At 41.1% G+C, this 21,461-nt stretch overlaps 1 protein-coding gene across 5 annotated transcripts in view; it reads right to left on the bottom strand.

Moving 5' to 3' along the window:
* LOC133118792 (NACHT, LRR and PYD domains-containing protein 12-like) overlaps window positions 1-21,461 on the bottom strand; it is a 202,856-nt gene that overhangs the window by 143,802 nt on the left and 37,593 nt on the right. Inside the window, exons 10-13 of one of the 5 annotated variants that reach the window (XM_061229031.1) lie at window positions 20,859-21,032; window positions 15,251-15,412; window positions 15,123-15,169; window positions 14,124-14,937 (exon numbers count right to left, since the gene is read on the bottom strand). The exons of 2 other annotated variants lie outside the window; for them this stretch is intronic. In XM_061229031.1, the coding sequence (XP_061085015.1) occupies window positions 14,333-14,937; window positions 15,123-15,169; window positions 15,251-15,412; window positions 20,859-21,032 (988 nt within the window). In that variant the 3' untranslated portion in view covers window positions 14,124-14,332. Of the gene's footprint in view, window positions 1-14,123; window positions 14,938-15,122; window positions 15,413-16,643; window positions 16,714-20,858; window positions 21,033-21,461 lie in introns of those variants that run through there. 2 more of the 5 variants (XM_061229030.1, XR_009706441.1) reach the window with 2 other exon arrangements.

Below are 21,461 nucleotides of genomic sequence, written 5' to 3'. Positions count from 1 at the left end.
CAAAAATTGCTATTTGACTGACTCAAAGGAATATGGAAGTTGGTCCGGGTTTTAAGGGGAGTTATTAGAAAACATTTGCTGACTGAATTGACTTACTTTACATTGGTGAACAAGGTTCAGGAGTTCTGCCTGTTTGTGGTGTGGGGGACTGTGTATGATCAGTTAAAGTACTGATAAGAAGCGCCAATTTACATAACTGTGTGTTGACATGTATGGAATAAGTATGCCCTCAATTGTATAAGTGAACTTTTATTTTATAAAAGTTATCTTAGGTAGGCGATGGCCAATCACATGTATTGATAGGGACATGTGATGCATGTGTATATAACCGTGTGTACGCACGTGTGTGGATGGATGGATGGATGGATGGGATTCTTAGGACATCTAAGATTGCAAGGTTTGAAGGACACTATTCTTGAAGAGCCTGCCGAGGACAGTAGTGACTGGACGGTGGATGAAGCGAGGAACGCAGAGGCTTATGCAGAGTTAATCCAATTCCTGGATGACAGGAGTTTATCGTTGGTAATGTGAGAAGCAGCAGACGATGGTCGAAAAGCATTGCTAATTTTGAGAGACTATTATGCTGGCAAAGGCAGGCCACGGATAGTTAGCCTGTACACCGAGTTGACTTCATTGCAAAAGTCGAGTCGTGAAAGTGTTACGGATTACATTATAAGAGCAGAGACTATTATCACAGCAGTGAGAAACACTCGAGAAACGTTGAGTGGCAATGTTTTTGAAAGGACTGCCCGAATCGTTAAAGCCATTTACCATTCACATTACTCAGAGTGATCAGACCATGTCTTTTGCGGAATTTAAAACAAAGCTAGGTAGTTACGAGGACACAGAGAAAATACAGCCACCGATGACAAAGTGATGAAAGCACGCGCACAGCAGAGTGCGAGACCCTCGAACTCAAGCGGCCGGGGCACCGAGGGGAATGCAGGCATCGTGTGCTTCAAGTGTGGCGTGAAAGGGCATAAAGCGAGAGCCTGTTTTTCGCAAACAGTGGTGCAGTCACTGTAAAAGCAACACGCACCGGAACCACAACAGCAGGAAGAAACAGCGGCGGGATGATGCGCGACAGGTTTCGGACGAGAGAGTCCTACGCATTCCCGACCAGCAACAGAGAAGCGGAGCCAGCCAGTGTCTATCGGCGAGGCCGCGGAGTCAAGGAAAAAGGCCTGATGGTGGATACAGGGGCGACTTCGCACGTCATTACAAGTTAAAGCTAAGTTCAAGAGACTCGACGAAAGTTTACAGCCAGAGACGCACTGTGTTGAGTTGACTGATGGCACGAGGAGCAATGGCATCGCAAAGTGCAGAGGAGCTGTGGAGGTGTGCTTGATTGACAGCGGTGGACAACACCACAACACGATGCTGAGACAAGCATTGTACATTCCCTCTTATCCGCAGGACATCTTTTCTGTGAAGGCAGCAACAGCGAGCGGAGCGACCGTGATCTTCAAGGACAAGAAATCCATGCTACAGGACAGTGATGGTACCAAGTTCCACATTCATGAACATGATAGACTGTTTTACTTACAGACTGTGGATGGTGAGTGTGATGACCATTGTAAGGGGTGTAACGATATGCAGACATGGCATGAGATTCTAGGCCATTGTAATTATGCTGACGTGCAAGAGTTGCGAAATGTTGTTGAAGGTATGAAAATTGGGAAAATTGACAAATCTATCTTTCAATGTGAAGTGTGCACTCAAGGCAAGTTCATTCAGACTAGGAACAGGGAGCCTGATACCAGAGTGAAAGCAGCTCTTCAGTTGGTACACACAGATCTAGCAGGGCCAATTGACCCAGAGTCCAGAGATGGATATAGGTGGGCCGTATCATTCACTGATGATTATTCCAGTGCAGTGTTCATGTATTTTCTAAGAAATAAGAGTGACAAAGTAAAAGCAACTGAGAAATTTAAAGCTGACACAAGGAGCAATGACATGGGAAAATTAAGTCTATGAGGTCTGACAATGGTACAGAGTTCATGGGAAGAGTTTACAAGGCATTGCTCAGTAGAAATGGAATTAGGCACGAGACTTCAGCTCCATATTCACCCCACCAGAATGGTACAGCAGAGCGATACTGGAGAACTTTATTTGACATGGCTAGGTGTATGCTCATAGAGAGTGAGCTACCAATGTTCTTGTGGACGTATGCCCTACAGACAGCAGCTGTAGTGAAGAACAGGTGCTTTAACAACCGCACAAAACAGACACCTTACTTTATGCTGACAGGAAAGCAACCTAACATTTCTAGGATGCAGAAGTTTGGGTTAGTATGTTATGCTTACAAGCAAGACAAAAGAAAGCTTGACTCAAGATGTGAGAAAGGGATCTTTGTCGGGTACAACAAGAATAGCCCAGCCTACATGGTTGATTGGTTAAGTTTGTGTCTAAGACAAGAGTAGAACAGCAGACGCAGACTGACATGACAACAGATGATGATTTTGAGGCACAGAACAGGGCTGACAGAGCCAGACAGAACACTGAGGTGAGTGCAGAAGCACTGAGCACAAGAGTCCAGTAACTAGGCCTGAGCCTGAGGTGAGTGACCAAGAGGAAACGGTTCAGATTGACCAAGAGTCACCTAAGAGATACCCTCCTAGAGAGAGGAAGAAACCAGATTACTTGAGCGAATGTTACTGAAGAAAAGAAAGACAAAGCTCAGATGAGTGTAGATTACAGTTACAGACTTGTGTGTAATGGACCCCTAACATTCAGGGAAGCAGTGACCTCAAATGACTCAAACATTGGATTAATGCAATGGATGTAGAAATGCAATCTCTAAGAGAGAATGACACATTTACCCTGGCCAACTTACCTGAGGGAAATGATGCAGTGGGGGGTAGATGGGTGTATACCATTAAGAGTAATGTTGATGGATCTGACAAGTACAAGGCACGTTATGTAGCCAAAGGATACAGTCAAAAGATTGATTATGAGGAGACACTCACCTACCGCTAATTTGACGAGTGTTGATGCAAAAAGCGGCACAAGAAAACCTGATCTTACATCAGATGGATGTCAAAACAGCATTCGTACATGCACCAATAGATTGTGAGATATTCATGGAACAGCCTGAAGGTTATGAAGTGAGATCCAATGCAAATGTAAAGTTGGTATGCAAGCTGAAAAAGTCACTCTACGGATTGAAACAGTCAGGAAGAAATTGGAATAAGTTACATGTTACATGAATACCTGATTGAGAATGAGTTCAAACAAAACCCAGCTGATCATTGTGTTTACACAAGAGAGAAAGAAAATGAGAAGGTGATCGTGACAATATGATGTGATTATTGCCGCCAGTGATGAAAATGCACTGAAAATGGTGAAAAAGATGCTCACAGCAAAGTTTAAAATGAAAGATTTTGGTAAATTAAAACATTTCCTAGGTATTGACTTCAACCAGTGTAACGGATGTGTGAAAATGTCACAGAAGGGATATGTTGAGAAAACGTTGGAGAGGTTTAACATGCAAGATTGTAAACCCAGAGCCACACCCTGTGAACAAAAGTTGGATTGCACTGATAATGCAGAGAAAATGTGTGATGCGAGGAAATACAGAGAAATTGATAGTAGTTTAATCTATCTGACTACATGTACAAGACCAGATATTTTTTTTACAGTGAGTAAACTTTCACAGTACTTTAGTGAGCCTACAAAAGAGCAATGGGTAACTGTGAAACATGTGTTAAGATACCTTAAGGGTACCAGTGACAAAGAGTTGTGTTACAGAAAATGTGAAAATGATATGGAACTGCAGATACAAGTGTACAGTGATGCAGATTGGGCAGCTGAAAAAACTGATAGGAGAAGCACTACTGGTTATTGTGTGAGTCTTAATGAGAATGGACCTCTGATTTCATGGAGAACTGAGAAGCAGCCAACTGTCGCACTGTCCACTTGTGAAGCAGAATACATGGCATTAGCCGCAACTGTACAGGAGTGTATATATCTGGTACAACTGCTTGAAGGGATTGATGGATGCAAATGTGTGCCACCTAAAGTGTATGAAGATAATCAGGGCGCAATAGTTTTCGCCAAGAACCCAGTGATGCAAGTATGTTGACATCAAATACCATTTTGTTAGGTCAACTGTTAATGATGGAAAGATAATTTTGGAGTATTACCCAACTGATGAGATGTTTGCAGATGTGATGACGAAGCCTGCAACTAAGTTTAAGTTGAAAAAGTTTGACAGATTTATGTTTGGGGAATAACTGAGATAAGGCATACACGGTGCTGATGTTTTTGAGTTATGTGAAGCCTACAATGAGAGAGCAAGTGGGGGTGTTAACATGTATGGAATAAGTATGCCCTCAAATGTATATTTACGTACATGTGATTTATTAGTTTTTTATTTTTAATAAATTTGCAAAAATCAGAAAAAAACTTTTTTCACATTGTCATTATGGGGTATTGTGTATAGAATTTAGAGGAAAAAAATGAATTTATTCCATTTTGGAATAAGGCTGTAACATTTCAAAATGTGGGAAAAGTGAAGCGCTGTGAATACTTTCCGGATGCACTGTAGGTGAACTTTTATTTTATAAAGTTAGCTTAGGTAGGTGATGGCCAATCACATTGGTAGGGACATGTGATGCATGTGTATATAACCGTGTGTGCGTAACAATAAATTCACTTCGTCTTTTGGATTCCCACAATGAATGTTGAGCAGTTTATTCCTCCGTATTATTAACCTCTAGGTTATATCAATATAGCTGGGTATGCACGAGTCTCCGTGCGATTCAACTCTGACAACACCTAGCCATTAAGCAATTATTTTAGAATAGGTAACAGTATATTTTCAAATAACATCCCAAAGCGTTTACAGTTTTTAAGGCTTTCTTTAGACCACATATACTGTTGTGGGTTCTTCTCCGAAATATTTTATCATCCATTTAGGATGCATATTGTTTTGGAAGGGTTTGTGTTAATGTGCAATCACAAGGTAAAACAATTCATTAAAGATGTGCCTTGTGCCCCACATGTCCCTACATGAACCTTGAATCCATCCTGATCCACCCTTTCAGTGGGAACAAGATTATTCAGATTTCCACTATCAAACCTATCCTCATCTTCACAATTCTGAAATAAGCAAAACCAACATTTTTAGGATGAGGATCACAGCTTCTAGTTTTGAAATGGGATAGCCAATTTTGAGATTTAATCCTATCCAATTATTGAAATCCTATCCAAATATCCATTATATTTAGGTTAGCTCCAGAATATGAAAGGAGCACAATTAAGACCCTAACAACCAGGAGAAATGATGGCGCAACAGGAGTTGCTGACTGTCAGCTGAGGCTACAGGAGATGCGCTGAATCTTTAAATTCATCCTTTATAACAGCACAGTCTGCCAAGAACAGGACATTTTTTCCCCCATAGTTGCTCACAAAGTCATAAAATAGTACAGCTGGGTGACAATTCATTCACACCAAATGTGTCATGCATTCAGATAATCTCACTCGAGATTAGTCCATTAGTTTTCCTTCTGCATCCATGCATAATGCATTCCCCCAACATGACCACGTTTGCATAAGAAGTGGATTGCAGCGATTATTTCGCTAACCGTATTGAAGCAGGGTTCAGTGTGATGTGTATACAATGAGAATCTGGCTAAGCAGGGATTGGTAAATCCTTCCACTACCACCACCAATGCTTGTTGATTGACATGTTTGGATCAACAATGGCCTCATAACATCAACATGTCACATCCTTGTGTTTAAAGCAAAGCTAACTTACATTCTATTGCGAAATTGCACGTTTATGATAGTAAAGTAAATCTTAGCCTGGACGTTATTGGAAAACACATTTTGTAACCTGCCGTCAACAACATCCTGACATTATAAACATGCTGCAGTCAGTGTTCCATCTTTGCTAACATGTGACATTACAGGGGCATTCTGGAGAAATCCACAGGCAGGCGTACAGAAATATAAATGATTTTATTTTGTAGTAGAAAGCAATAGTATGTAACCAGGGGGAATAGTACATAACCAGGGGGAATAGTACACACTTAGCAAATGGCAAATAGCCACGCACAGCGCACACAATGAGAGGTGGAATTACCACTCCACAATAAGGGATAGTTTAGTGACCCACAATTGGAGCAATGCCTAAAAGAGGTACCAAAAATAGGCATCACTGCAACTCAGCAAAGGGGCAACACAGCACCACAAATGACAAAGGATATAACCAGGTTAATACCACTACAGTCCCTGCAGCCCACCCTAGTCCCTCCAACAAGCCTCAGGCCTACAGCTTACCTACAGGGACAGACACAACTGAGATAATACACTTCCCAATCCAACAGACAAAAAAAGAGGAAAAACACAAAACGTGCCACCCTTACAGCCACTGGAGGGCAAGCTCACTCATCTGAATAAATATTAAGACCAATGACTATGAGAACACGACTCACTCTAGTCCAGGGATCATGCCTTATAGTGGACATTCAGGAGCAAAGCGGTCAGAGGCGAGCAACCACTGTGGTAGCAACATCGAGCCATTTCGTGTTTGTCGTTTAAGGCGCCGACAATATCAATCCGCTTCATAATTATTGCAATAACAATCTGCAATAACACATACCCAATGCGTGACAACCGCGCATTCAATCGCATAATTAATCTTTTTTAATAATAATAAAAACAAAAAAGAATTGTAGTGAAAGGTAATAAATGCCTGTTGAAGCTAAAAAATATTAACTGAAACCAAACCAAAACATTAGATTGTTTGTGTGACAGCCTTGTCTACTATTTCTAAAGGCTGTTTTCTATCACCGATACGAGTTATAACTAAGTTCACTTTAATTCAATTTTACTTCATAGATTTGTTGAAAGTATCTTTCAGATTGACGGTGTTTAAAGGATGAATGAATGAGTGTGCGTGTATAGGCTAAATTTGTATCTGAAATACCAGGCATATGCTATGCAGGATAGCCTATATAACAGACGGAAAAATAGCCCAAACAAAAAAGTATATGTCGCGACAACCCAAAACAAAGCACTTCTAGAAATGACTTAAACTTCCTTTCCTCAACGAAAACAATTGAAACTTTAAAGTAAAGCTCGTTAAAAAATATATATTTCAGCTCGGTGTCCTTCAGTTCAGCACCAGTCTACCACTTGTAACCTGCCCCATTAACCAACTAACGTCATAGCTGCCAACTCTCACGCTTTCGGCGTGAGACACACGCATTTGCCTGTTTTCACACGCACATGCAAATGCGTGTGTCTCACGCCGAAAGCGTGAGAGTTGGCAGCTATGTTAACTTGTTGATCTACCTTCGTTTGCTTAAACAGCTGGCTAATTCTATAGCAGCGACATGACGTTAACTCAGTTACGTTACAATACTACATATATTCTGAGCCAGGTAGCTAACGAACGTCGGCTGCCAGACAGCAGACAGCAGGCTACGCAAGATACGCGGCTGTGTGTTGCCCTTACAGCAGGGGTGGGAAATTCCGGTCCTGGAGGGCCGGAGTGTACGCAGGTTTTTGTTTCCACCAGTTACCCTGGCTAAATGAACTGCCCGTGTTCCGTGGCAGTTGAATGTCATTTCCGTGTACCGAGAACCTGAGCTGGTAAAAATAAACTCGTGAGTTTTGGTCAAGAGCCACCTGACTTGTCATTCTAATTTTTTCCAAATGCGTCTGCATTCTTTATTCGGCTACTCAACAAGTTTATGAATTAATTTGATTGGAGAAGAAAACACATTTTCCGCAAAACGACGGCCTTAATTGCTCATTAAATAGGCTATGGACGTTGTTTAATAAACGTCGACACATCAATTCAGTTACGAACTGAATTCACCGTCACTTTATTTATACCAAGTCAGAATATTTATTAGACTATTTCAAAAAATGTTCGGCCTGTTTTGCTGTTACAGTAGCAGCCTGACTCGCGTCACTGTCAAAATGTAGCCTCGTCTGTCCTAATTAAAATATTAAAATACTTGAATACAATAAATAGGACATTTGAAAATAGCGTATTACACCGAAATACTTACTCCGTTCTTTTATTCAATTTATTAATTCCCTCTTTAACTCCGTCTTCTTTCTCAAAAAGTCGTTTGAAATACAAAAGGAATACAGTAAACGCAATCTGACACCCTTCTGCTTTTTCTCTTCCGACTTCCTCAATCCTCACGAAAACAAAGACACACCTATATTCCTGCTCTGAACATGGACTCTTGTTGTTTGATCTGCACGTACCAGATAAACATGTATGGGCTTGTTGCTTGCATCTCATGTCCTGTACGAATGTGTTTATGCTTTTGAATTGCAGAGGTGAAGCAGACATTTAAATTATTTGCGATCTGCCTCAATGGCTCATTTTTATATCGACTCCTAAGTGTGTGGTTAAATTTTTCATGTGTTTGAAAAGAAAATCCTTTTCTGAGCTGAACGTTATCTATACTGACAATCGTAAAGAGGAATATATTTAACTCTTAAAACATTCTACAAATGCACCTGGTCACTAGAAGGGTTTGGGGTGTTGTGGGGGATGAGTGTGAATTCAGGGGGGTTTGGGGTGTTGTGGGGGGGAGGGGGGGAGGGTCTTTTTTCCAGTTTCCAACTTGATAAATTCATCAACATTATTATAGATAATCAAATAATAAATTATTTTGATAATAATTTATCAAAAAGGTTTTTAAAATACAGCCAGGTAAAATGAAATAGTGAAATGAATCAGTGAGCTGTAACCAAAGGATACATATTTGGCCAGTGACTATAAGACTGTGCATTGTGTACCAGTGCCCATTGTTTGATTGATGTTACAATGGACAGAGTTACACTTGTGGAATCAGATCTCACAGGTCAGAGTCAAAGAGAAAGTCATTTATGATTCAGTGGACAAATTAAAGATACTAGTTTTGTCTACTGATGTTAAGAAGCCCACACTGAATATGTACTTTTACACCACCTAGAGGGTCCATTCAGAATCAGTCCATGTTCTTGCTCATAAGTGAAAATATTGAACCATTTATGATTCCCATATGACTATTTTATGATACTCATAGTGCAACAGAATTACACAAAAAGCCAACCTTCATTCTGATGTCTCTGATGGTCAGACCTGAGAAAGCTGCTGTAAGCTATGTATGACAAGCTATTAGAAGGCCAGCTCTCAGAAATTATTATAACACACACACACACACACACACACACCATTATTAACACACAGTGTTATCATTATCTTTATTATTATTGATTATTAATTATTATTAGAGAATTTTGTCTTCTCTCTCTGGTACTTTGCTGGTTTTTTTATTTTGTTTGTTTTGTTCTTTTCTGTGATTATTTTGTGACTGTATATTGGACTTTATTGCACAATAAAAACATTAAAATAATAAAATAAATAAAATAAAAAAGAAATGATTATTCTAAATGCATTGCTATGTTCATTGTCTCTGTAACAGCCCAAATATTAGATTATGGTTTAAGCAAGGAAACTCCAATCAGACCAGCGGCCTCATTTATAAAACTCTGCGAAGAATCCACACTAAATGTTAGCCTACATACAAATGAGGAAATGTACGTACCACAAAGAATATTCTGATTTATAAAAACTTGCCTATGCCTGCCAGTGTGCAATTTCCTTTTATAAATCCCAAAACAATTTTGACTTGTCTGTACGAGCCCAACACACTGCCTAGTTCACTCCCACAATTACCCATAAATGGTTAAAGAAACGCCCTGAATTAAAATGAATAAGCATAGAAATGTCCTGGATAATCCCTATGTAGGTTATTTCTGTGAATGGAGTGCAGAGCTAAGAAGAGAAATGTCTTTGCAACGCTTTTGGGGGAGATTGAGGCAAGAAAAAATGTTTTCTTTGGTAGCCATAGCGCTGGTATCGTAAACAAAATGAAATGAGCTGAGTGGCAGCATGTTGTAGCTGCTGTCAATGCTGCCAGCTCAGAGAGCCCAATCATGTCGGAGGTGCAGGAGAAGTGGTCCCACCTCAAAGTTAACGCCAAGAAGCACATTGCTCTGCGTAGACAGAGCGTGAGTGCCACTGGGGACGCCAGACCTCTCTCCCTTGGATGAGCGCATGGCAACAGTTGTCAGGGCAGCCTCAGTTGTTGGTGTGGTAACTGAGACGGAGGGAGACACAGACATGGCTGGAGATGAGACCGCAGGTGAACCAGGTAAACAACCCAAGGCTTTGTGTGTAGTGCACCAAACCTAAACATCTGTTTCCCCACTCAAACGCACTGAAGACTTTGTTGAAAGGTGGCAGAAGATGAAAGTGTGCCGGGTCCCAGCAACTCCAATAACATAGAGAAAACTATAATAGAAGCAGCTTATGAATCAGTTATCCAAAGCATCTCACATGTTTGTTTTGAAACATGAGAGCACAAGACCAGACCAAACCAGAGTGAACAGTCGGGTGGCTAGTCGGGTTGTTGGCCTAGAGCAGATCTCTGTTGAGGAGCTGGATGTTAAACTCATGGAAAATAAGATCACACAGATTGTTGTTGACTGCAGCCAGCTGAGCAGGCACAGCCATAGGGACAGCGGGGGCTCCTGCAGCACAGGAGAAGGACTAAACGCTCTGCGGTCTCCTTTATCCCAGCCGGGGTCCGTCTGTGTAATGAGTTCTCTCACAGAGCAGCATTATTCATAGCCCAGTAATGCTTTCTTATTTCCCAGGTATGGTGTATTATATTAGTTTGTCTTGTGTGCTGGAGCTGAATGTATGTCCTCTTTGTGTTCTGTATGTTAATGCTTTTGGTTTCATTTTGTATTGGAGTGTTGAGGCAAATTCATTTCCCCAATGTGGGATAATAAATTTGACTTGACGATAAAGACCCACTGTATAATTTCCACGGCACATTCAGTTGTTTTTTATGGATGGCAACTAAGTACCTCAGTGGATCATGGTACTCATAGTATTTAACGTCTTGCACTGGCGTCTTGGTAACAGGTAACCAGAATAAGATTTAAATACGGGAGACGAAGATGAATACAGATTATATTATACCATAGCTTTGACTTTTTGCTCATTGTAAGCCATTAGCATTATATTATATAGTGGGCCTTTAAAGTCTGTTACAATGGAAGAATGTCATCTGACAGATGTTCCTGTCTACCTAATGGACCGAGCTATCAGTGTGTAGATCATTTGGCTTTCTCTATGGCATGTTATCATGTGTTATGTATGCTGGTAAGTTGTTACTGTATGGCATGTTATCATGTCTTATAGATACTGGTAAGTTGTTACTGTATGGCATGTTTTCATGTCTTATGGATACTGGTAAGTTGTTACTGTATGGTGTTAGAGGGAGATATGTGGTGGCAAAATGGCTCCAACAAATGGAGCCATGAACGATTTCAAATGAGGAATTCACCTGTAAAGATGCACACCTGGGGCTAATACCCATCAGGCTCCCTGTCTAAAGCCTGCCACTCCACACCCAGATGTGAAGTAGCTGTGGGGGAAATGCTGGAGTAGGGCTTTCATGGACAGATTTTACCTTGACCTGTTTTGGTGGAGGAACAGGTTGTTGAACTGACCCTGCATGATCAAAGACATGGCCTGGACTTTTGTGAAACTGGACTGGATTTAAGGACTGTGAAAGCCACAATCAAGGTGAATGAAGAAATAAGCTATGAAAACATTAAATGTCTGTTAAATATGACATTATGATTCATGTATGCTTTGGCACCTACCTGTGCCCTTGGTACACTGTGTGTTTTTGTGTGTTGCTTGAAGAAACCTGCCGAGACAAATCACTTTGTGATCCAGGCTTAGGCAGGGAACTGAAAGTGAAATGGTCTCCAAAATGGAGCAAGGTTTATTTCAGTTTTCATGTTGTGTGTTCTCTGTAAACTTTAGTTTGGCCTTATTAAAGCCCCAGCTAAGCAATATAGTGGATTTTGTCTCCCTAATATTACGCACCTTCACCACAGCACTGCTGTCTGCCCTCTGTCCCGTCACATCTATGCAGTTATACAGTCCATCAGTGCCTTTCCTCTGATTGGTGTTACACTGTGACCACATATTGCAAAAGAACAGTACTGTCCAATCATGTTAAAGAGCCAGCATGATCACCCTGACATCACCTGCAATACATTTGTGGAGAGAATAGTGCTGTCATTTATCCTGAAGGACACCAAAGACAGGATGCACCCACTGCAATCTGCACACAAGCAGAGGCACGGCATTGATGATTCTCTACTGATTCTCTCAAAGGGATGAAGCCAATCTATAACTCAATACAGCAACTAATCTATAAATCAATACAACAACTAATCTATAACTCAATACTCACTACAGCAACTAATCTATAAATCGATACAGCAACTAAACTATCATAAATACATAAACTAATCTATAACTCAATACAGCAACTACATCAACAGATCTATACCTCATGACATCAACTAATCTATAACTCAAAATAGCAACTAATCTATTACTCAATACATCAACTAATCAAAAACTGAATGCATCAAATAAGCAATAACTCAATACAGCAACTAATCTGTAACTCAATACAGCAACTAATCAATAAATCAATACAGCAACTAATCTATAAATCGATACAGCAACTAAACTATCATAAATACATAAACTAATCAATAACTCAATACAGAAACGAATCTATAAATCGATACAGCAACTAATCTATAACTTAATAGAGTCACTATAAATCGATACAGCAACTAATCTATAACTCAATAGAGTATCTAATCTATAAATCGATACAGCAACTAATCTATAACTTAATAGAGTAACTATGAATCGATAAATAGCTAGTGCCATAACACAAGCTAATGGGGATCCTTTTAATAAACAATAAACGATACAGCAACTAATCTATAACTCAATAGAGTATCTAATCTATAAATCGATACAGCAACTAATCTATAGCTCAATAGAGTATCTAATCTATAAATCGATACAGCAACTAATCTATAACTCAATACATCAACTAATCAATAACTCAAAAGAGTATCTAATCTATAAATCGATACAGCACTGTTATTTTCTTTATCTGTTCAGTGAATTCTTGAGAACCTTCAGTTTCTCCCATGAATCTCAACCTCGAGTTCAGTCACTTACAATAGCGCCACAAGGCCACCAGATGGCGGAATGCATCCACTTTGTGTTTCAAGTTTTCCAGCAGGACCCACAGATCTGACCCTGGTACTTTTGGCTATTTCCAGCTTCTGGTGTGGTGCATGGTTTAGTTTTTTAATCTATTTAGCGTGAGGATGGAGGCGCCATTTCACAGAAATATTCTGGGAGAGGCACTGAAGATGCTCAGAGCACACTCACACACGCACACACACACACATACACACGCACAGAGCACACGCACACTCACTCATACATACAGACACACACACAAACACACACAGACACTCATACATACAGAGGGACGCACACACACACATACACAGAGCACATGCACACTCACTCATACAGAGACACACACACACACAGACACAGTCCACCTGATCACAGGGAGAAAAGGTTTGCTAGGCTACGCTCCTTCAATGTGTGTAGCAGGATGCTGGCCCTGGGGAGGCTATGCTCCTTCAGTGTGTGTTTCTTAAACTAGAGTTAATTTGCACTATTGTAGATGAATGTCATTCATTGAACTGTGCAGATTTTAGCCCCATCCTGATCTAGTCATTTTGAGCACAAACATAATCCCATATAGAATATGAAATAAGTACTACTGTAGCACAGGATTCCGCAGTAATAAATAACAGCAAGATGTTCAATGTTTTTATAATTCAGGTTTAATCACATACAGATTTTACAGGAACAGGTTCAAACAAAGCAATCATGACACAGTAAATAAGGAAACTCAATACATTACTGTTCACAAGAATGAAAGGAAATAAGTACACTGCAGTGATCATTCTGCATTCTCCCTTTGAGCTGCATTCACCCACACAACTTTGCACACTGGAACTCTTGTGAAAATGAATCAAATCAACTGGAAAAACTAGTGAAATGCAGTGAACTTTTATACAAAGATGACGGTACAGGAGACAGAATTATTACCTCAAAAGCCTTTTACCATCTTTCACCAGAATCACACACTTAATGTTATACTCTGTTATACTATGTTTTAATCATCCAATGTATATGAACACACCATGACTATATACAATATGATTTTATTAAAATATACTAATATAAATGTATTTGTGTGTGTTATGTGTGTGTGTGTGTGTGTGTGTGTGTTATGTGTGTGTATGTGTGGGGTGGAGGGGTGTGTGTGTGTGTGTGTGAGTGTGTGTGTGTGTGGGGTGGAGGGATGTGTATGTGTGTGTTGTGTGTGTGTGTCTACTCCAGTTGGCAGAGGGACATTGAGGAGTCCCACCCCATTGTAAACCCAGCACAGAGGGGTGTGTGTTGAGTGAAGTGTGTGTGGAGTGTGTGCAGGAGGGTCAGTGTGTCAGAGTCAGAGACGCTGTAGAAGGACAGAGTGCCAGCCGGACGGTCCACACACACTCCTACCCTGTACACACACACTCCTGCACCAGCACCATCATCACACACTCCTGCTGTGTGGTAGGGGGAGGGGCGGGCAGGTAGGGGTGTGGGATTCTTATTGTGACAGACAGAGTATCTGTGTTCATTGCACTCCAGACTCCAGGAGTTTTTATTCCCTCCAAACCAACATTCAGCACCCCATCCTTTCCTGCCGATTCCTTTATATGTCACTGCTATAGAAACCCCTCCCTCCTTAGACACACTGAACTCAGCCTCCCAGTAACAGCGCTCACACACACTCTCTCTGCACAGAACCTGGCGCAGAGACTCAAATCTCTCTGGATGATCAGGATATGGCTTCTTTCTCCCCAGTGTGCATGTCACCTTCCTGTTCCCCTCAGACAGACACAGCTCTCCGTGCGCTGTGTTTGGATCCAGTGTGAGCCGACAGCCGTCTGCACACCAGAGACATTAATTACATTAATTATTATTCATATTCACCTCATTATTTGAGTGAGAGATCTTTTGGTAAAGTCACACTCACACTGCTGTAAGTACACACACACATGTACACACGCACACACACACACACAGTAGAGTGTGTATCTATGGAAAGTGTTCTGCATCAATAAAGACTCACATTTCCTGGGTCCTGGTTTGATCCTGTTCTCTCCTCCATGTTCCACACTGTAAGAAACAGAACAGCATGAGTGTGTGTGTGTGTGTGTGTGTGTGTGTGTGTGTGTGTACGTGTGTGTGTGTACGTACAGCAGTGTGAGTGTGTCCAGTTTAGCAGCAGACAGCGCTCTCACTCCTGAGTCTCCTGGGTGATTGTAGGTCAGGTCCAGCTCTCTCAGGTGTGAGGGGTTTGAACACAGAGCTGAAGCCAGATAATCACAGCCTCTCTGTGTGACTCTACAGCCTGACAGCCTGCAGAGAGAAGAACACACACCTTACAGCACATTCACACAAACTATCAGAGCTGTGTGTGTCACACACCTTACAGCACATTCACATAAACTAACAGAGCTGTGTGTGTCACACACCTTACAGCACATTCACATAAACTAACAGAGCTGTGTGTGTCACACACCTTACAGCACATTCACATAAACTAACAGAGCTGTGTGTGTCACACACCTTACAGCACATTCACACAAACGAACAGAGCTGTGTGTGTCACACACCTTACAGCACATTCACATAAACTAACAGAGCTGTGTGTGTCACACACCTTACAGCACATTCACATAAACTAACAGAGCTGTGTGTGTCACACACCTAATAAAACATTGACAGTGTAGTAGGCCAAAAATAAAAAGGTTTTTTTTTTCTGATGCTATTTGGAGGCTTCTGGTGCGTAGAACCGCAGAACATTTTACACTGGCTCCATTCTTTTTTATTCCTGTCCGATGTGGCACATACACAGTTAAGCCAATTAGCAACAAATTGTGGTTACATGTTCGTATGTTTACACAGAATTTTGAAAGACAAGTCATTTTGAATTTTGAAAGCGTCTTTAATCTTTTCTCAGCCATCTCTTTAAATTGCCTGAAATTTAATTCCTTACTCCTTAAGGTATTTTAGAGGCATCAATTTATGCTAATTCTCGCATCAGTTTTTGTTTACGATTAATTGGTATTCTTCAGCATACAGAAAAAAGCCGTGCCTAAGCATTTGATAAATCCGGTGGAATTTGTTAGTTCGGTTCCCATCACACATGAATTTAGACACAGATTTGCAAAAATATTGATAAATGAGGCCCATTGTGTGTAAACAAATGAGAAAAGCCTAGCCGAGTCCGGTTGCTTTTCCTGTCGGTCCTTCACATTCTTCTTTGGTGACAATGTCATTGTCACAGCCATTTTTGACTTGCTGCATTAGCACTATAGAAAAGCGAAATTCAAGTTGGTTCGCTACAAAAGAATTGGGTTTACAATCTTGCATGTGCACCCAACCATCAACTGTTGGAAATATTAAGGTGAAATGTATTACATCATATGACTGTAATATATACTTAATATGCACTCATATCAAAAGCCATATTAATGTGATAATCAATGAAAACAATGTGATTGGTAGCCACAAATGTGAAATCAATACATGCACTAAGTTTTATTAATGATGACATTCACTGTTGGTTACAGTGTATCCTTTTTACCATTTGTATGCACTTCAGACTCTGGAGCTGGAATGGTCCGAGAGGGGAGCAAGGGTTTCAAATGTGGGTCCTGTGGGCCCTCAAAGAAATGGTGGAGGGGACATGTATTTTAGAACCACACTGATTCCACAAAACAATTGGTACCAAACCAATCAGAGTTGACTTATCTTCATCAGGTATTGAGAAATGATTGTGGCGGGAGGTAGACGGACAGCTGTGGGGTGGGAATAAGCCCGTCTGAAACTGTATAAAAGATGGTGTATAGGTCACTGACGTTAGGTCACTCTGCAGAGTCACCTCGGCTTCATGGTCTGCGTGAAAAATAAAGTCTGATATTCTGGAAGATCCTGCCTCATCCTTTTTATTGAAAGTCTCGTAGTCTAAATTCTTCAAACTGGTGCACTGCTACATGAAGAAAATTCAGTTGTGTCCTTTATTTACTAGAATTTTATTTACTGTTTTGCAGCATATGATTTCATAATAGGTATTCTAAGGGTGCAGACAATGATGCTATAATACTTCACAAACATTATATCACAAATACGAAATTGCTATTATAAAATGATTAAATCACATACGTTATAACCTCTTAAACCTCCCACCCAAAGCTCATGCACACATTAGACCTATTGTCCTGCCTACTACGACTACTCAGACCTCTTCACAGCAGTGACTGATGGGCCAGTCCATCACTGGGCACACACACCATTCACCCACACACTCATACCTATGGGCAATTTAGACTCTCCAATCCGCCTAACCTGCATGTCTTTGGACTGTGGGAGGAAACCGGAGTACCCGGAGGAAACCCACGCAGACACGGGGAGAACATGCAAGCTCCGCACAGAGAGGCCCCGGCCGACAGGGATTTGAACCCAGAACCTCCTTGCTGTGAGGCGGCAGTGCTACCCACTGCACCATCCATGCCGCCCACTTCTACATCTACACTGGAAATCCAAACCCCCAAAGACATGAATGGCTACTGTTGACATCACATCAATGTAGTATCAAGGTTAGGAAATACTGGACTAAAGTCATGAAGCAGTCACAGGAAAGATGTTGAAAATAACAGTAAACTGAAATAGCCAGAAATCAGAGGTTTTTTTTAAGATTAATTTATTAAATAAACCAAAGATCTCATGCATGGTAGTGGGAAATTATTGAAATAACATGCACAACTTTAGCAAAAGTAGGCTAAAAAGCGCTTGAACCTTTAAAAAAACGGCTGATGTATTGGATGGCTTCGAATTGTCTCGGAAAGTAAGAGCATGCTGTTTGTCTTTAATTTAGCAGAACATTACATTACATCTCAGTTATTTAGCTGACAGCTGATTACACAAAGCAGGAGCCAATCCCCTGGATCAATGTGGGGCTAAGGGCCTTGCTCAAGGGTTCAGAAGCAGCACGGATCTTACTGCAGCTTCACTGGCGCTTGAACCACCAACCTTCTTGATCCCAGTCAAGCACCTTAGCCACTACGCTACGGGACTGTGATTAACTCATCTGTGAATAGCTACTAAATCATCCCCAATTTGGAACATTACAGTGGATACTTCTGGGAATTGATGCAATATACGGGTCGGAGTGTAGGTTTAAAAGCACACATTAATTAAACAATGAGCTATGCAGTTCAGAAGCATGCTTACCTGTAGGTCTACATAAGGCAACTATAAGATTGACAGTTGCCGACAAAACAGTTGAAAAATCACAGACAGCACGAAAACAGGGAAACAACAGAGATGGCAAAAACAGGGACCACCTCCGAATCAGTGCAAGTAGGCAAGAGCACCGATTGGGACACAGCCGAGGAATGTCCAAATGCCAGCCCGACTTGCTCATCCTGCCAGCTGAGTGAATGGCTCTCGCTTGTCCCGACTGCGGAGCTTCTCTACTCTAGCTCCCCAGTGGTGAAACAACCTCCCCATTGCTATAAGAACTGCTCACTCACTGCCCATTTTCTACCACAGTCTGAAGAATCACCTCTTCACACTGTACCTTGACTCCTCTGCGGGAGTCTGCTAATCTATTGTCACTTATCTTCAGACCTACAGTGCATCCGGAAAGTTTTGATTAAATTCATTTTTTTCCTCCAAATTCTACACACAATACCCCATAATGACAACGTGAAAAAAGTTTTTTTGAGATTTTTGCAAATTTATTAAAAATAAAAAACTAAGAAATCACATGTCCATAAGTATTCACAGCCTTTGCCATGAAGCTCAAAATGAGCTCAGGTGCATCCTGTTTCCACTGATCAACCTTGAGATGTTTCTACAGCTTAATTGGAGTCCACCTGTGGTAAATTCAGTTGATTGGACATGATTTCAAAAGGCGCACACCTGTCTATATATAAGGTCCCACAGTTGACAGTGTATGTTGGAGCACAAACCAAGCATGAAGTCAAAGGAATTGTCTGTAGACCTCCGAGACAGGATTGTCTCGAGGCACAAATCTGGGGAAGGGTACAGAAAAATTTCTGCTGCTTTGAAGGTCCCAATGAGCACAGTGGCCTCCATCATCCGTAAATGGAAGCAGTTCGGAACCACCAGGACTCTTCCTAGAGCTGGCCGCCTGTCTAAACTGAGCAATCGGGGGAGAAGGGCCTTAGTCAGGGAGGTGACCAAGAACACGATGGTCACTCTGTCAGAGCTCCAGCGTTCCTCTGTGGAGAGAGGAGAACCTTCCAGAAGGACAACCATCTCTGCAGCAATCCACCAATCAGGCCTGTATGGTAGAGTGGCCAGACGGAAGCCACTCCTTAGTAAAAGGCACATGGCAGCCCGCCTGGAGTTTGCCAAAAGACACCTGAAGGACTCTCAGACCATGAGAAACAAAATTCTCTGGTCTGATGAGACAAAGATTGAACTCTTTGGCGTGAATGCCAGGCGTCATATTTGGAGGAAACCAGGCACCGCTCATCACCTGGCCAATACCATCCCTACAGTTAAGCATGGTGGTGGTAGCATCATGCAGTGGGGATGTTTTTCAGCGGCAGGAACTGGGAGACTAGTCAGGATTGAGGGAAAGAAGAATGCAGCAATGTACAGAGACATCCTGGATGAAAACCTGCTCCAGAGCGCTCTTGACCTCAGACTGGGCGACGGTTCATCTTTCAGCAGGACAACGACCCTAAGCACACAGCCAAGATATCAAAGGAGTGGCTTCAGGACAACTCTGTGAATGTCCTTGAGTGGCCCAGCCAGAGCCCAGACTTGAATCCGATTGAACATCTCTGGAGAGATCTGAAAATGGCTGTGCACCGACGCTCCCCATCCAACCTGATGGAGCTTGAGAGGTGCTGCAAAGAGGAATGGGCGAAACTGCCCAAAGATAGGTGTGCCAAGCTTGTGGCATCATATTCAAAAAGACTTGAGGCTGTAATTGCTGCCAAAGGTGCATCAACAAAGTATTGAGCAAAGGCTGTGAATACTTATGTACATGTGATTTCTTAGTTTTTTTTTTTTAATAAATTAGCAAAAATTTCTAAAAAACTTCTTTCATGTTGTCATTATGGGGTGTTGTGTGTAGAATTTTGAGGAAAAAAATGAATTTATTCCATTTTGGAATAAGGCTGTAACATAACAAAATGTGGGAAAAGTGAAGCGCTGTGAATACTTTCCGGATGCACTGTATCTACCTTGCATACAAGACGTATGTTCTTTGCTTTATAACTGATCCTATGCAAATTGTACCTTATCGGACCTGTTCTGTTGTTTGTTCTATGATGTTGATTTGACCTTGAAGTGTCTGCTGAATAAAATGTTATGTGATGTTTGTGCAGAAATCACAGAATACGTCACTTCCGTAACGAACACATAGCCATAATTATTCATATAGAATATCATTATTTTACTATATTATTGTATATTATAGCCTACTATATACTGTAATATAGAATGATCTTATTCTTCTTGTGTTTATAGTTGGAAAAGAAAATGTGATCATTGCATCACCCATCTCATATGTACTATGGATCGCTTCTTGATCAGAAATTCTGTGAGACCGCAATCTCCTCCTCCCCTGCCTGTAGTTTAAACTTATATTGATGCCAATTGCACATGATTCTAGTTGGTCACTACAATTGTTTTTTTAAAAGCTGAAATGCTACTAAATTCCACACATTTATTTTGAAAACGCCCCTGCATTTCTCTTTTATTGCCCCTTTAAAAATTGTACATTTCCAACCCCGAATGAAGGGTTTGTGTTTGTACTCACCCCAGTCTCTGCAGGTTACAGTGTGGGTCCTCCAGTCCAGCAGAGAGCGCTCTCACTCCTGAATCCTGCAGCTCATTGTCTCTCAGCTCCAGATCACTCAGCTCTGAGTGAGGAGAACGCAAGACTAAGGCCAGAACATCGCAGCAGCCCTCTGTGAGATTACACCAACCCAGCCTGTGGAGAAACCACATACACATGGACACACACAAACATTTTAATTGACTGGTGATTGTAATAATGTTCACCTTGGCAGTTCGTATGTCATTTCCTATGTGCCTATGCATCGCTGAGTGGTACATACAAAAAACAGGGAGAGTGCTGTGTAAATTACATTCATAAATTATTTTTTAATTATTTCATAAATTAATCCATCAAATTCTAAGGCAATTATTTAGCTTCATTAACCAACAAAAATAACAAAAGATCAAGGTTTGGAACCTACTGCAAGGATTTAATTACCGAACATTTTCTCTATGATGATCATATATGAGACAAAATCTTATTTGCAAACATGAATTTAATCTGCAAACACAAGAAACAGTGTTTATATGATCACTGTGATGCACTTTATCCCCCGAGATATGTTCTTCAATCTACAAACAT

The sequence above is a fragment of the Conger conger genome, chromosome 19 (genome assembly GCF_963514075.1).
Source record: "Conger conger chromosome 19, fConCon1.1, whole genome shotgun sequence".
NCBI lineage: Eukaryota > Metazoa > Chordata > Actinopteri > Anguilliformes > Congridae > Conger > Conger conger.
Note: the sequence above shows the minus strand (reverse complement) of the source record. Positions and strands in the feature narration are given on the sequence as shown.